The 13456-nt window shown below is 41.0% G+C and overlaps 1 protein-coding gene across 6 annotated transcripts in view; it reads left to right on the top strand.

The window, feature by feature from the left end:
- Positions 1–7091, top strand: part of C5H2orf76 (chromosome 5 C2orf76 homolog) — a 78902-nt gene extending 71811 nt beyond the window's left edge. For all 6 annotated transcript variants that reach the window (XM_033945961.1, XM_033945963.1, XM_033945958.1 and 3 more), the window contains one exon: positions 6788–7091. In XM_033945961.1, the coding sequence (XP_033801852.1) occupies positions 6788–6864 (77 nt within the window). In that variant the 3' untranslated portion in view covers positions 6865–7091. The remainder of the gene's footprint in view (positions 1–6787) is intronic.
- The last annotated feature ends 6365 nt before the right edge of the window (positions 7092–13456 follow it).

Genomic DNA, 13456 nt, shown 5'->3' with positions numbered 1-13456 from the left:
TTAATGATTTTCTTCCATTCCTGACTTAACCCCTGATGTAGGCATTTACCGAAATGTGGCCATGCCAGGTTTTGTTTCTAGTATCATTCTAAATATGTTCAATAAACTTATACTTTGCCGTTCTGCTGATTTGTTTTGTATCTGCATCTCGGATCGTTTCCAGTCTATCATCTGTTCACCCCTGGTGATCCATTGCCTTGTTTTAAATATCTTTTTCACTCCCTCCCCATCTCCTGATTCCCAGCCTGTTACTCCAACAACTAGGTTATTTCAGCATTAATTGCAAAGAACTTCATCTCACTCTGGTGAAGGCTCTGAAACACTTTTTTTTTTTTTGAAAAACGTACAAAAGCATCAACTTCATGTTCAGTTTTCTTAGAAGCAGATGTGGAAGTTCTTTTGGCTTGTCTCCTGAAATGAATTCCATGTTTAAGTAATGTCGAAGTCTCTCTATCAGGTTGGGCTCGGTTGTGAATTAATCATGCCTCTGGCTTCATAGTTTAGAAGATGAAGTCCTTGACCCACAAGGTTGCAAGAAGTGTGACTGCTCTGAAACTCAGGGGTCCTTTAGCTGTGCCCTGTCCCCCTGTGAATAATTAGAAGCATTTGAAAGTATTGCTGTGGAAGCTAATTTGTGCCTCTTACTTTGCATATTCTTGAAGTCTCATGCATTAAACATAAGCAGAGCAAAAAATTTAATTCTTCAGTCACGCATTTTGATGGGTCATCAGAGAGAATGTAAAGTGTTCTGTGAAACAGTCTACTGATCCTCTAAGTATTAAATTATTATACCTTCTGGCTCATTTCAAGGGGGGATTTTATCTTGTGTTACTAACTGAATAATAGACCGGAATGAAAGTTCCTAATTTGTGTAAGATTGTGAAGAGAGGTGTAGAATTGTCTTTCTTCTTAAATCTGAGTTTTTAGGGGTTTACACACACTTCCCAAGTTTCTTTCTAAGACAGTGTTTGACTTTCAAATGAAGGAAAACTCTGGAAGGAGAGGGTATAGGGTGAAGTTAAGAGGTGATAAGCTCAGGAGTAATGTAAGAAAATACTTCTTTACAAAAAGGATGGTAGATATGTGGAATCTGCTGATGGAGGTGGTGGTGGAAATGGCCAATCCAGGTCCCTAGTACGTGGCCAAAACCCAAGGAGTAGCAACATTCCATGCTATTGATCTGGTGCAAGCAGTGACTTCCCCCATGTCTTTCTTCTTTTTTTTTCCAATAATTTTAATATATTTTACAAGACAATTCTTGAATTAGCAAAGATTGAAATGAACAATATATTTCTTGAAGGAATTAATTACATTTTTTAAATGAAATTAATATAATAGAAAAAGTATTTATCCTTCAAATTAGAAAAAGAAAATAGAAATTACTTATACAAATCTCTCTCAAGTCCTCAACAAAGAGGGAAAAACAAGGCACAATTCCAGAAGAAAACATATTTTTTTTAAATCAAACCCTACTTTAGAATGGAAGTACCAAAGGCTTTGATTTACGGAGTAGATAAATGAGGTTCCATTTCTTCTGGATGAGAGGCAAGAAGCATTCTAGAATCCAAAAAAGAACTTAAAATGTTGAGGCTCAAAAAAAAATCCCATACTTCACTGATTGTAGTTTAACAACACATTTACAAGGAAAATTGAGCCAAAATAAACCACCTAATGGAATAACTAGAGCATAACTTCAAAAAAGCCTGACGCCATCTCTGAATCTGTCTAGCAATATCGGAAAAACTCCAATCTTGTGATTCAAGGAGAATTCTTAGCGATGCTGAAAAAATATTTTCAATATCCAATCTCTATCAGGCTGTAACACAAAATCTACTCTCAATGTAGCAGTTTGCAACTCTAGATTTTCATTCTCAAGTATTTGAGTTAAGTTTAAATTATCAAAAACTGTTGCTGATCCTTCTGCATTCAGTTGTTCCATAGATTTTTTTTTTTAATATATAAGGTGATAGATAATAAATCTTTGAAACCAAAGGGTAAGATTGCTCAGGAATCTTCAATATTTCAGACAGAAATTGTTTAAACACCGTAAGTGGTGCTAAAGAAGGAGGCTTGCAATTTTGCAAGGTTTTTAATCTCTGTTGATTTTCTAAATTTTCAATTTTCCTTTGTAACAAATTATTATTTTTTTTAATCAAAGCCACTTGTCCCTCTTTAAGCTTCAAAATTTTCTATTTCCATTGCCTCTAAAGTTTGTAACTTGTTTTCAAATCCATTTAGTTTAACTGAAGAGAATTGAACTTGAGTCATTACAGTGGATAATTTCTGAGAGAAGGAAGCCTCCAAACTCATTAGAGCGTCCCAAATTGAGTCTAAAGTACGGTAATATGTGATGGTTTAGTAGGCAATAAAGACTTACTGAACTGCAATAAAGTTTCTTCTTGAATGGGTTCAGCTCGCTCCAGCTGCTTTCTCTCCACTTCACTGAACAACCCAAAAAGAGTGCTAACTGCAACACCCTACGTTGTCAGTCTCAGCGGTCGGTTGCTCTCGTCTACCCCTGCAGCCTGAGTCAGAAAATCCTTATTGGGAAAAGACTCAAGGAGATTACTAAGCAGTGCCACTGGCATCATGGGGGGGTTCTCCGAACATTGGTGCTCAAAGAGAAGTCAGCTTCAGGCAGAGAGAGTGATTCACCTTCTTTTGCTTGGTTCCGCTGCAAAGACACCAATCCCGACAACAAACCTGGAGCCGCAAATCGATCCATAGGTCCCACCAACGGAGAAACAAGAGCTGCAGGGTAAGCTCTTGCTTTCCCCTTCGTTTAGGCATAAGTTGAAGAGGATTATTCTCTTAGGAAATAGAAGATTAAGGAGAAACCGGAGCTGCTCGCAGCACTTCCTATTCAATTCGCCATCTTGTTTTTTCCCCCCATGTCTTTCTCAATAACAAACTATGGACTTTTCCTCCAGGAAATTGTCCAAACCTTTCTTAAAACCAGCTACACTCTCCGCTCTTACCACAACCTCTGGCAATGCGTTCCAGAGCTTAACTAGTCTCCGAGTGAAAAAATATTTCCACCCATTGGTTTTAACAATATTTCCTTGTAATTTCATTGAATGTCCCGTGTTCTTTGTAATTTTTGACAGAGTGAAAAATCGATCCACTTGTACCCATTCTATTCCACTCAGCTTTTTATAGACCAATCATATCTCCCCATATCCATCTCTTTTCCAAGCTGAAGAGCCCTAACCTTTTTACACTTTCCTCATATGAGAGGAGTTCACCCCCTTATCATCTTGGTCGCTCTTCTTATGAACCTTTTCTAGCGTCGCTATATCTTTCTTGAAATAGACCAGAATTGAACGCAATACTCCAGATGATGTCGCACCATGGAGCGATACAGGGGCATTATAACATTCTTAGCCTTGTTAACCATCCTTTTTTAAAAAAAATTCCTAGCATTTTGTTTGCTTTTTTGACCACCGCCGCACATTGGGTGGAAGGTTTCATTGTATTGTCTATAACACCCTGATCCTTTTCTTGGGCGCTAAACCCCCAAGGTGGACCCTAGCATCCGATAACTGTGATTCGGGTTATTCTTCCCAATGTGCATTACTTTGCATTTGTCCACATTAAATTTCATCTGCCACTTGGACCCCTAGTCTTCCAATTTTCTAAGGTCCGCCTGCAATTTTTCACAATCTGTATGTATTTTAACAACTTTAAACAGTTTAGTGTCATCTGCAAATGTAATCACCTTACTCATTGTTCTAATTTCCAGATCATTTATAAATAAGTTAAATAGCATCGGTCCCAGTACAGACCCCTGTGGCACGCCATTGTTCCCTCTTAGATTTGTGGATAGGTGGGTTATAAATAATTTTAAATAAATAAATAAATACTCTCCTTCATTGAGAAAAATGACCATTTAACCCTACCCTCTGTTTTCTATCTGATAACCAATTCCTAATCCACAACTGAACTTTGCCACTTCATGGCACTTCAATTTTCTCAGGAACCTCTCATGAGGAACTTTGTCAAAAGCTTTCTGAAAATCTAGATACACTACTTTACTTTACTTACATATTTATTCACACCTTCAAAGAAGTCAAGCAAGTTGGTGAGGCAAGATCTCCCAGCCTGAACCCATGTTGACTCAGTCTCATTAAATCATGTTTGTCTATGTGTTCCACAGTTTTATTTTTTATAATTGTTTCTACCATTTTATTTATTTAATTCGATTTCTATCCCATCCTCCCAATCACTCAGAACGGCCTAAAGCAAACATTCACAGTGGAGTACACTTGGACAATACAAAGACTATACAGTAGTTTAATTACAGGTTAAAAATGGAGAAGCGAGGGTAGAAGGAAGGGGGAATTTAAGGGGGCGAAGAGATAGATTGTAGTTGTAATTTTGCCCGGCACTGTTTGATTAGCAGCACTTTCTCTTGTACCTTGACCTTAGAAGTTCATGTCAATGGTGATGGATGTCATTTGCCAATTTAATCTCTACTCCCCTTAAGGAGATTTGCAAGGCTGCCATGGAGAGTTCAAGCCATGCTTTCACATCACATTGTTTGGATATGATCTTCTGTTACTGCAGTATCTTTAGACTGTCTATCCTCCAGGGTTCTTTATAAGGGGAAGCATCCACTTTTTTGTCCTATTTTTATGGAGTCAGATTGACTTCCCATTGCCAGTAATCTTAAAAAGAGGGTGATTTCCTTAAAAAAAACACCCTGTTTTTTAACCCACTGCGGGCTATTATGGTGTCCTCTTGATTTTTATGTCTTTTAGAAAAGCAAAGCTGCACACCTGTAACAGATGTCTTCTGAAAACGGCAGTTATACAACTTTATCTACCTCCTCTTCCTATTTTTTTTTCTCCCTTTTTTTAAGCTTGCTTATATGGGACCCGAGAGCAGCTTAGAGGCTTCCTACTGCATCTGTTCAGGACTTTCCATGTTGAAAGGCTTGCCCTGGATAGGTAGCCCTGGAATGTTGCTACTATTTGGATTTTCGCTAGGTACTTATAACTTGGATTGGCCACCGTGAAGACGGGATATTGGGTTAGATGGATCATTGGTCTGACCCAGTAAGTCTATTCTTATATTCTAGAAAGCTCTGGAAATATTGGTTCACTCATTATGATGCTTGGTCATGTGGCCTCGCGTGTGACTGGCTCTCTAGAGCAGTGTTTTTTAACCTTTTTTGGGCAAAGGCACACTTGTTTCATGAAAAAAATCACGAGGCACACCACCATTAGAAAATGTAAAAAAATTTAATTCTGTGCCTATATTGACTATATATAAAGTAATTCTCTTGAATAGGAATCAAATAAACACAAAGAAAGTATTTTATAATTACTTTATTATGAAATATTAAGTAAACAGAATAGTGAAAAATTATAAAATACTTTATTCAGTGCGAAACCTGGGCCTGTTTGGCTGAACACAAAGCTGATATTCTGGCTGGAATCGAAGAAAGACACACACGTAGCTCTTCGTCAACAGCTCTCAGTCTCTCTCTGTATTTGGTTTTTATAGCATACAAAAATAGACAAATATACCCTCCATCCTTTTTATTAAACCACAATAGCAGTTTTTAGCACAGGGAGCTGCGCTGAATGCCCAGCGCTGCTCTTGACGCTCATAGGCTTCCTGCGCTAAAAACCACTATTGCGGTTTAGTAAAAGGTGACCATATTGTAAAATATAGACAGCAGATATAAATTCAGAACTGTGCATAGTAAGTGAAGGGAAGTTTTCATCTCTGGGAATTTACCCAGTTAACTATTAAGTTATTTGGGCAAATTCCTTTGAAAACTGTGGTAATACTGCCTCCACTTTGCTAAATTTAAAATAAAATCATTTTTCCTACCTTGTCTGGTGATTTCTGGTTGCACTTTCTTCTTCTGACTGTGCATCCAATCTTTCTTCCCTTCTATCAGCCTGTATGCTTTCTCTCCTCCACACCTCATTCCCTCCCTCAACTTTTTCTTCCTCTCTCCCTGACCTTTCTTTCTTTTTTTCTGTTTCTCTTCTTTCCGTCTGTTTCCCTGCCTGCCCCCTTTCTTTCTTTCTCCCTGCCGTTCCCCAAGCCACTGCCACTGCCGCTGCCATCGGGGAACAGGACCCACCAATGGATAACAGGCCCCAAAGCTGACGCCGACACATGCTCTCCCTGACGTCAATTCTGCAATCGGAGAGGAAGTTCCGCCCAGCCAGGCAGCGATTGGCTGGCCCGAACTTCCTCTCCGACTGCAGAAATGACGTCGGGGAGAAGAAGACTTATCGGCTCGATAGATTAGATCACCAAGACAAAGTGAGTCCTGGGTGATCGACTCACTTTGCCTTGGCGAGCTACTGGCGCCCCTGCCTCGGGCCCCCTGTCAGCTCCGGGCCCCTGAATGCAGGACTGGTAGTACTGCCTTGATGGCGGCCCTGCGGCACACCAGGCAACATCTCGCGGCACACTAGTGTGCCGCGAAACAGTGGTTGAAAAACACTGCTCTAGAGAGAACACTTGTTAAAGATAAAGAATTTGCTTTTTCTCTGACCAGAGCTAAAATGTTGGCATGGGAAAAAGTGTGTTCAAACAAACCTTGCCGTGCGGATTGTCTAGGATCCTGAAGGTGGCACTTAAAGGACAAGGTTAATAATTCCATGCAGTTATCTTGTTGATCCCTGTGATTTTTGCCACCTGCAGGAAATTCAACTGCATAATTTATTGTAACATTGGAAACAGATTACGGGGCTTGATGGACCTTTGGTCTTACCCAGTATGGCAGTTCTAATGACCTGTTAAAAATTTTTTTTTTTTTCAGCGAATGAAACAGAGTTAGCCTTCTTCTGTGCAGAAGACTACAGAGCTTACAAAGCCAATCCAGTTTCAGTGTGGTGATGTTGCTCAATTGGACCCTGTCGTTGGGCGTTTTGCACAGCACCACGAGTTGCTTCATTCTGACTGGTTTGAATGCAGATACATGAAGGAACATGGCTCTGTGGATGCAGTTGTGTTGATTAAAGAGTTGGGTTCAAAAGCAACCGATGATGAAAATAAATGAAGAAAAACACCTCATTTTATTCAGATTCCTTGCTCAGGTAGAAATAAATTGGGCAGACATATTTTCTTGGTGTGTAATGCTTTTTCCTTACTGAAGGTAAACTCTGATCTCAAACAAGTATTTCCTTTCAGTGAATGAAGTTAAAGAAACATTTATCAATTATGTTCCAAGATTGTTTTATGTATTTCCACAATCGAAATGGTGTATTTTTTTTTTCCTTTTATGGAAATGTAAATTTTTTATCACCTGTTCTTTGAATGAACTTCAAAAAATTGGTGGCTTTACTTTATCCCAACAGGCATTTCCATGATTTCCATTTCATCTTATATTCAGACTAGTCTTTAAGCCCGTTACATTAACGAGTGCTAGAATAGATGTGTGTGGCTGTGTTTTTTTTCTTTCTCTCTCTCTCCTTGGCTGCTGTCTGTCTTTCTTTCTTTCTGCCTCTCTCTTTCCTCAGCTGTCCATCACCACCCATTACCTGATCCCCATGTCCAGCAGTAGCCCTTCTCCCTTCCTTTTACCTCCCCCCCTGTCCAGCAGCACCCCTTCCCTGCTCCCCCTGTCCAGCATCCACTAGCGCGGGCAGCCTCGGAGCTTTTGCTAGGCCGGCCCACCTCGCATTATCGAAGTGGGCCAGCCTAGCAAATGCCCCGCAGCTGCAAGATGAAACCGCGGCTGCTGCATTTGCTGGTCTGGGGGTGAGAAGAGGTGTCCCGGCAGCGGCAGCGCAGAAAGTCAGCCGGCATCGGAGATCTGGGCAGAAGGCAGGCAGTGTGCATGGAAGCACACATTACGGTGGCAGGGATCACAGCATCGTAAGTGCACATGCGCGCTTAGGGTTTTATTATAGAGGTTACTGTCCTGGTCGAAAGATATAGAGCAATGTTGTTGGGGGGGGGGGAGGGGTTGTTCCTGCATGAACTTTTTTCACATTTCTGTTCTCTTTCTATTGTTCTGTACATGACTCTTATATCCCTTTAATACATTATGTGCTGCAGAAACCACTATGTTGGAGAGAGCATAGAATTTAAGATGACGTTATTAAGGACCTGACTATGAAAATTACTTACCTGTCAAATAAATCCATATTGAACTATGGTTATAAGCTGGTTCTAATGGGTCAGTATTCTCTAGTGTTTATGAATTACCCAGAGAAATCTTGGGTTTTGAATTCCTTCCCCCCTCTCCCCCAACAGACAGAATATTTTTTGGATAGGGAGGAGAGTATCTCCAGCTGGCACTGTTCCGCATATGGGCAATTAAGAAGGGGAGAGGGATTTTATTTTTGGAGGGAAGGAGAATCTGGTTTGGAAGCAATTTTTCACAAGGGAGGGAGGGAAAGGGCATTGGCTCCTCAGCAAGTCTTTTTTTTTTTTTGTATGGTAGCCAGCTGGAAAGGAAGGAGGGAAAGGAGTCGGGGATGTTCCAAAAAGTTGCACATGGACTTTTAGAATTTGCCTGAAATGCGCCTAAGTTGGGTGCCAGTATTTGCAGATTAATTTTAGCAGGTAAGTACCAGATCCAAACAATGCTATTCCGTGAAAGTCATGTTCCCTTTATAAAATAGTGCTTAGCGTTCAGTTGGCTTGGCACCAAATTTTTGACACAATTTGTTGAATTCCTTCCTCTGACTTAACTGCTGAAAAAGTATTTGTACCAGAGACCAATTCCAGAGTTTTTATTTTTTGGGGTGGTTTAGCAGGAGATTTAATCCTCTGACTTTGAAAATGGTTGGTTTATTTAAAACATTTTACAGAACATCTTTCTAATTTAAAATGCTTACATTGTTGCATACTAACATGGGTTTTTATTCATATAAATTGTAAATTTAAGTGTTTATTTTCCAACTAACTATGGTTTCTTGAGGTGGCAGTGAATAATTTGTTGATATTTTCATGCCTTACGTAAGTGAAAATTATTTCTTGTAAAATTTGAACTCGAAAACAATAAAATTTCAAACTTAACTTATATTTGGAGAGACAACTTAAGTTTTGGATGGGAAAGTTTTCATCAGCCAATCATTCATTTAACATAGGTATGCTATCTGCTGTCATGAAAAGTATATATGTAAAAAGATATTTAGATGATGAGTATTTTTAAGGTTCATAGATAGTAATGCGGAAGACAAAGGCGCGCGCCGACAAACTGAGCGCAAGACGGAGGTGCGCGCCGAAGAAAAAGACTTTTTAGGGGCTGCGATGGGGGGTTTTGTTGGGGGCCCCCCCCCACTTTACTTAATACATATTGCGGCAGCGTTGTGGGGGGTTTGGGGGGTTGTAACCCCCCCACATTTTAGTAAAAACGTAACATTTTCCCTAAAAACAGGGAAAAAGTTAGGTTTTCAGTAAAATGTGGAGGGTTACAACCCCCCAAACCCCCCAAAACGCGGCGCGATCTGTATTAAGTAAAGTGGGGGGGTTCCCCCCAACACCCCACGTCGTAGCCCCTAAAAACAGTCTTTTTCTTCGGCGTGCGCCTCTGCACTGCGCGCAGTTGTCTGCTCGCGCCTTTGTCATGGCGTACTTTTGACCTGACACCCTTTTTTTAAAGATTGTAACGGGGAAATACTCTTAAAACCAATATGAGGAAATTTTTTTTCACTCGGAGAATAGCTAAGCTCTGGAACGTGTTGCCAGAGGATGTGGTAAGAGCGGATAACGTAGCTGGTTTTAAGATAGGTTTGGACAAGTTCCTGGAGGAAAAGTCCATAGTTTGTAATTGAGAAAGACAAGGGGGAAGCCACTGCTTGCTCTGGATTGGCCACCTTGAGAACGAGCTACTGGGCTTGATGGACCATTGGTCTGACCCAGTACGGCTGTTCTTATGTTCTTAAGTAGACATTTGTGTGATTACACTTTTTTCTATTTTCCATATACATTTTCTAAAGACTCAAGTCATTAGCACAGAAAAGGCATACAAACCGGGTGAAGGATACAAGGAAAGGCTGGAATGGGTGAGAGAGAGCTAGAAGGGAGTGGTGTTTTCCAGTGTTTATTGGAGAAATAGCTATTTTAATTTTTTGGCATTGGGTGCATTTATGGGTTAAAACCTAACCTAAGAAGCCTTAACCATGGGGTTTACCATGGAAAATGTGTAGTTGGTAAATAGGCCTCATGAAAATAAGAAGCAACTTACACACTGGCAAGTTAGAAGCAAAGCATTGATAAAGAAGGTTAAAAAAAAGATGAAGAGAAACTTGCCAGAAAGACAAAAACTCGTCAGAAGCAGAAAACTTGTGAGGGAATCTGTAGGACCATCAAGTTTCAAGTTTTTATTAAAATTTGATTCTGTCGCTTATCAAATTCCTGAGCGAGTTCACAAGTAAAATAAAGGGAAAAAAACATTTTAAACCCCCCCAAACTATACAAATATCAATGAGCAACAGGGGTACGGAGGCAAGAACAAGGCAATAGTGGATGTAAGAAATCTACTTGTACCAGAAATGGTTTAAGGGTGATGATGCGGAGGAACTTAAAGGAATCTTGGTGAACTTGGAAGATGTACTGAGCCAAATCAATAAGTTAAAAAGAGTGGATTGCATGGCATGCGCCCAGGTTAATGAGTGGACTTTTTGTGAGTTTACCCTTACATGTGGGGAGCAGCCTGCTAGTCCCCCTAATTGTTTCTTTATCTGCCATCTTATTTCTATGTTTCTAAACAGGAAGAAATATTTTTTTTTTTCACTCAAAGAATAGTTCCGCTCTGGAACTTGTTGGAAGGATGTGATAACAGTGGTTAGCGTGCCTGGGTTTAACAGTGGTTTGGACAAGCTCCTGGATGAAAAGTCCATCGTCTGCTTGCAGAACAAGCAGGGGCGGCTTCCCCATGTCTATCGGTTCATAGACAACGGCGCGAAAGACAAAAGCGCGCCCAGACAATTGAGCGCAGCGCGGAGGCACGTACCATTCTAAATGACTGTTTTTAGGGCTCCGACGGGGGGGCATGGGGGGGGACCCCCCACTTTACTTAAAAGACATCGCGCCGCGTTGTGGGGGCGTTATGGGGGTTGGGGGGGTTGTAACTCCCCTCATTTTACTGAAAACTTCATTTTTTCCCTGTTTTTAGGGAAAAAGTTCAGTTTACAATAAAATGTGGAGGGTTACAACCCCCCAAACCCCCCATAACGCTGGCGCGATGTCTATTAAGTAAACTGGGGGGGGGGTTCCCCAACAAAACCCCCCACGGGGAGGAGTGTGTGGCACAATGGTTGAATCTACAGCCTCAGCACCCTGGGGTTGTGGGTTCAAACCCCGCGCTGCTCCTTGTGACCCTGGGCAAGTCACTTAATCCTCCATAGCCCCAGGTACGTTAGACAGATTGTGAGCCCACCAGGACAGATAGGGAAAATGCTTGAGTACCTGATTGTAAAAACCGCTTAGATAACCTTGATAGGCGGTATATAAAATCCTAATAAACTTGAACTTGAAAACCCCCCATCGGAGCCCCTAAAAACTGTAATTTTGTGCGGCGCACGCCTCCGCGCTGCGCTCAATTGTCGGCGCGCGCTTTTGTCTTTCGCGCCGTTGTCTATGAACCGATAGACATGGGGAAGCCGCCCCTGCTTGTTCTGCAAGTGGTAGCATGACATGTTGCTACTGTTTGGGTTTCTGTAAGGTACTTGTGAGCTGGATTGGCTACTGTTGGAAACAGGATACCGGGCTAGATAGACCATTGATCTAACCCAGTATATTTGGATTGGATTGGCTTATTTATAATCCGCCTTTTACAAGGCGAAGTACATCAACACATTCATAAATATACACAAATGACATTTCAATTATTTTACAAAAATTAAAATTGACACCACCAAATTACATGACAAACTAACATGATAACATTAACATCACCAGACAATCCTCCTATCCCAAAAGGATCAGCTCAATGAACATACCATAAAATAGTCATGCTTCATAGTCAAATGCACGCAAGACAACAGCACGTGGACAAACGGGCGCAAGACAAGTGAGCGCAAGACAACTGAGCGCAAACCGAAAATGTAAACATACCTGTAAATGAAGAAATCAACAAATCTTTAATTTGAACAGTCAGTTTTATTATTATACCCTCGGTTTTCTTGCGATTGTGTAGCGCGCATCTTATATAGCTGTCAAAAGTAGTGACATAAAAATATATGGTCCGCGTGTGCGTGAACCGAAAATATAAACATACCTGCAAATGAAGAAATTTGGAAGTAGTGTTGCTCTCACCAGAGGTGAGTGAAATTCGCGCAAGACAAATATTCGTTATAGATCAAGTTCTAGCAAAACCAGATCTTTGCCTATAACGGACACGGTCAGGCAGCGAAAGGAGGGCGGGCTATTCGGAGCACATATATAAAGAGGAAACGTAACCATAGTAACGAAAATGCATTCACGTGACTAATATTCAAAACGCAAAAGAGGCAAGGGAACCATACTGATATCGTGGTGATGTGATCACGTGTTAACGTCCTGAACGTGCGCGTGCCCTTCGTTCGCCACAGGTGCGCTGAATTGTCGTTGCACTGAGTTATCGTTGCGCTCAATTGTCTTGCACTGAGTTATCGTTGTGCTCAAATGTCTTGCGCTGAGTTATCCTTACGCTCAATTGTCTCGTGCGGTATTGTCTTCGCATTTTTGTCCGCGCGCTGTTGTCTTGCGCGCATTTGACCTGTCACCAATAGTCATAGCTGTGCCAATAAAGTCATACTGTATATGTCATACAACAGAACAAATGACGTTTTAACAGTTTCTTAAAGGCCTGCAAACTCTTTTGCTGTTTAATGAAAGATGGAAGCTTTTTCCACTCTTCTGGACCACTACATGAAAAAACCTTTTCTCTCACCGTCTGCAAACTTAGCTCCTTTCTAGATGGTATAGCCAGGTTTTGCTGCGTTGCCGAGCAAAGCTTTTGCATCCTAACATAGGGTGATATGCAATCCATCAAATATTATTATTATTATTCTTTATTCTTATATACCGCCATACCCAGTGAGTTCTAGGCGGTTTACATCAATTAGCAAATGATCTGCATTGACAAGCAGATTTACAACAAAATTTGAAGCAGATTTACGATAAATTACTACGATTTACAATAGTCAGCAGTGAAATTACAGCGATTTACAACTGTCTGCAATGAAGGGAAGATTTACATCAGTATAACAGAAATTGCAGGTTTGGTCGAACTAGATAAGGGAAGTAGAGAGTGTGGAAGGGAGGGTCTGGTGAAGGAGGAAGGGGGCAGGGGTGGGGTAAGTGTTATGTGGGGTGGCCGGAATATTAAGGGTTGTGTTTGCTGAATAGGTAAGTTTTTAGTAGTTTTCTGAAGGCAAGGTAAGTGGGGGCCTCGAGTATCATCTGGGCTAGCCATGGGTTCAACTTGGCTGCTTGGAAGGCGAAAGTTCTATCGCCTTAATATTGTGGAGTATACCCTTGCATACTTGAATAA

This window comes from Geotrypetes seraphini, chromosome 5, assembly GCF_902459505.1.
Source record: "Geotrypetes seraphini chromosome 5, aGeoSer1.1, whole genome shotgun sequence".
Lineage (NCBI taxonomy): Eukaryota > Metazoa > Chordata > Amphibia > Gymnophiona > Dermophiidae > Geotrypetes > Geotrypetes seraphini.
This window is presented reverse-complemented; position numbering and strand designations above follow the sequence as displayed.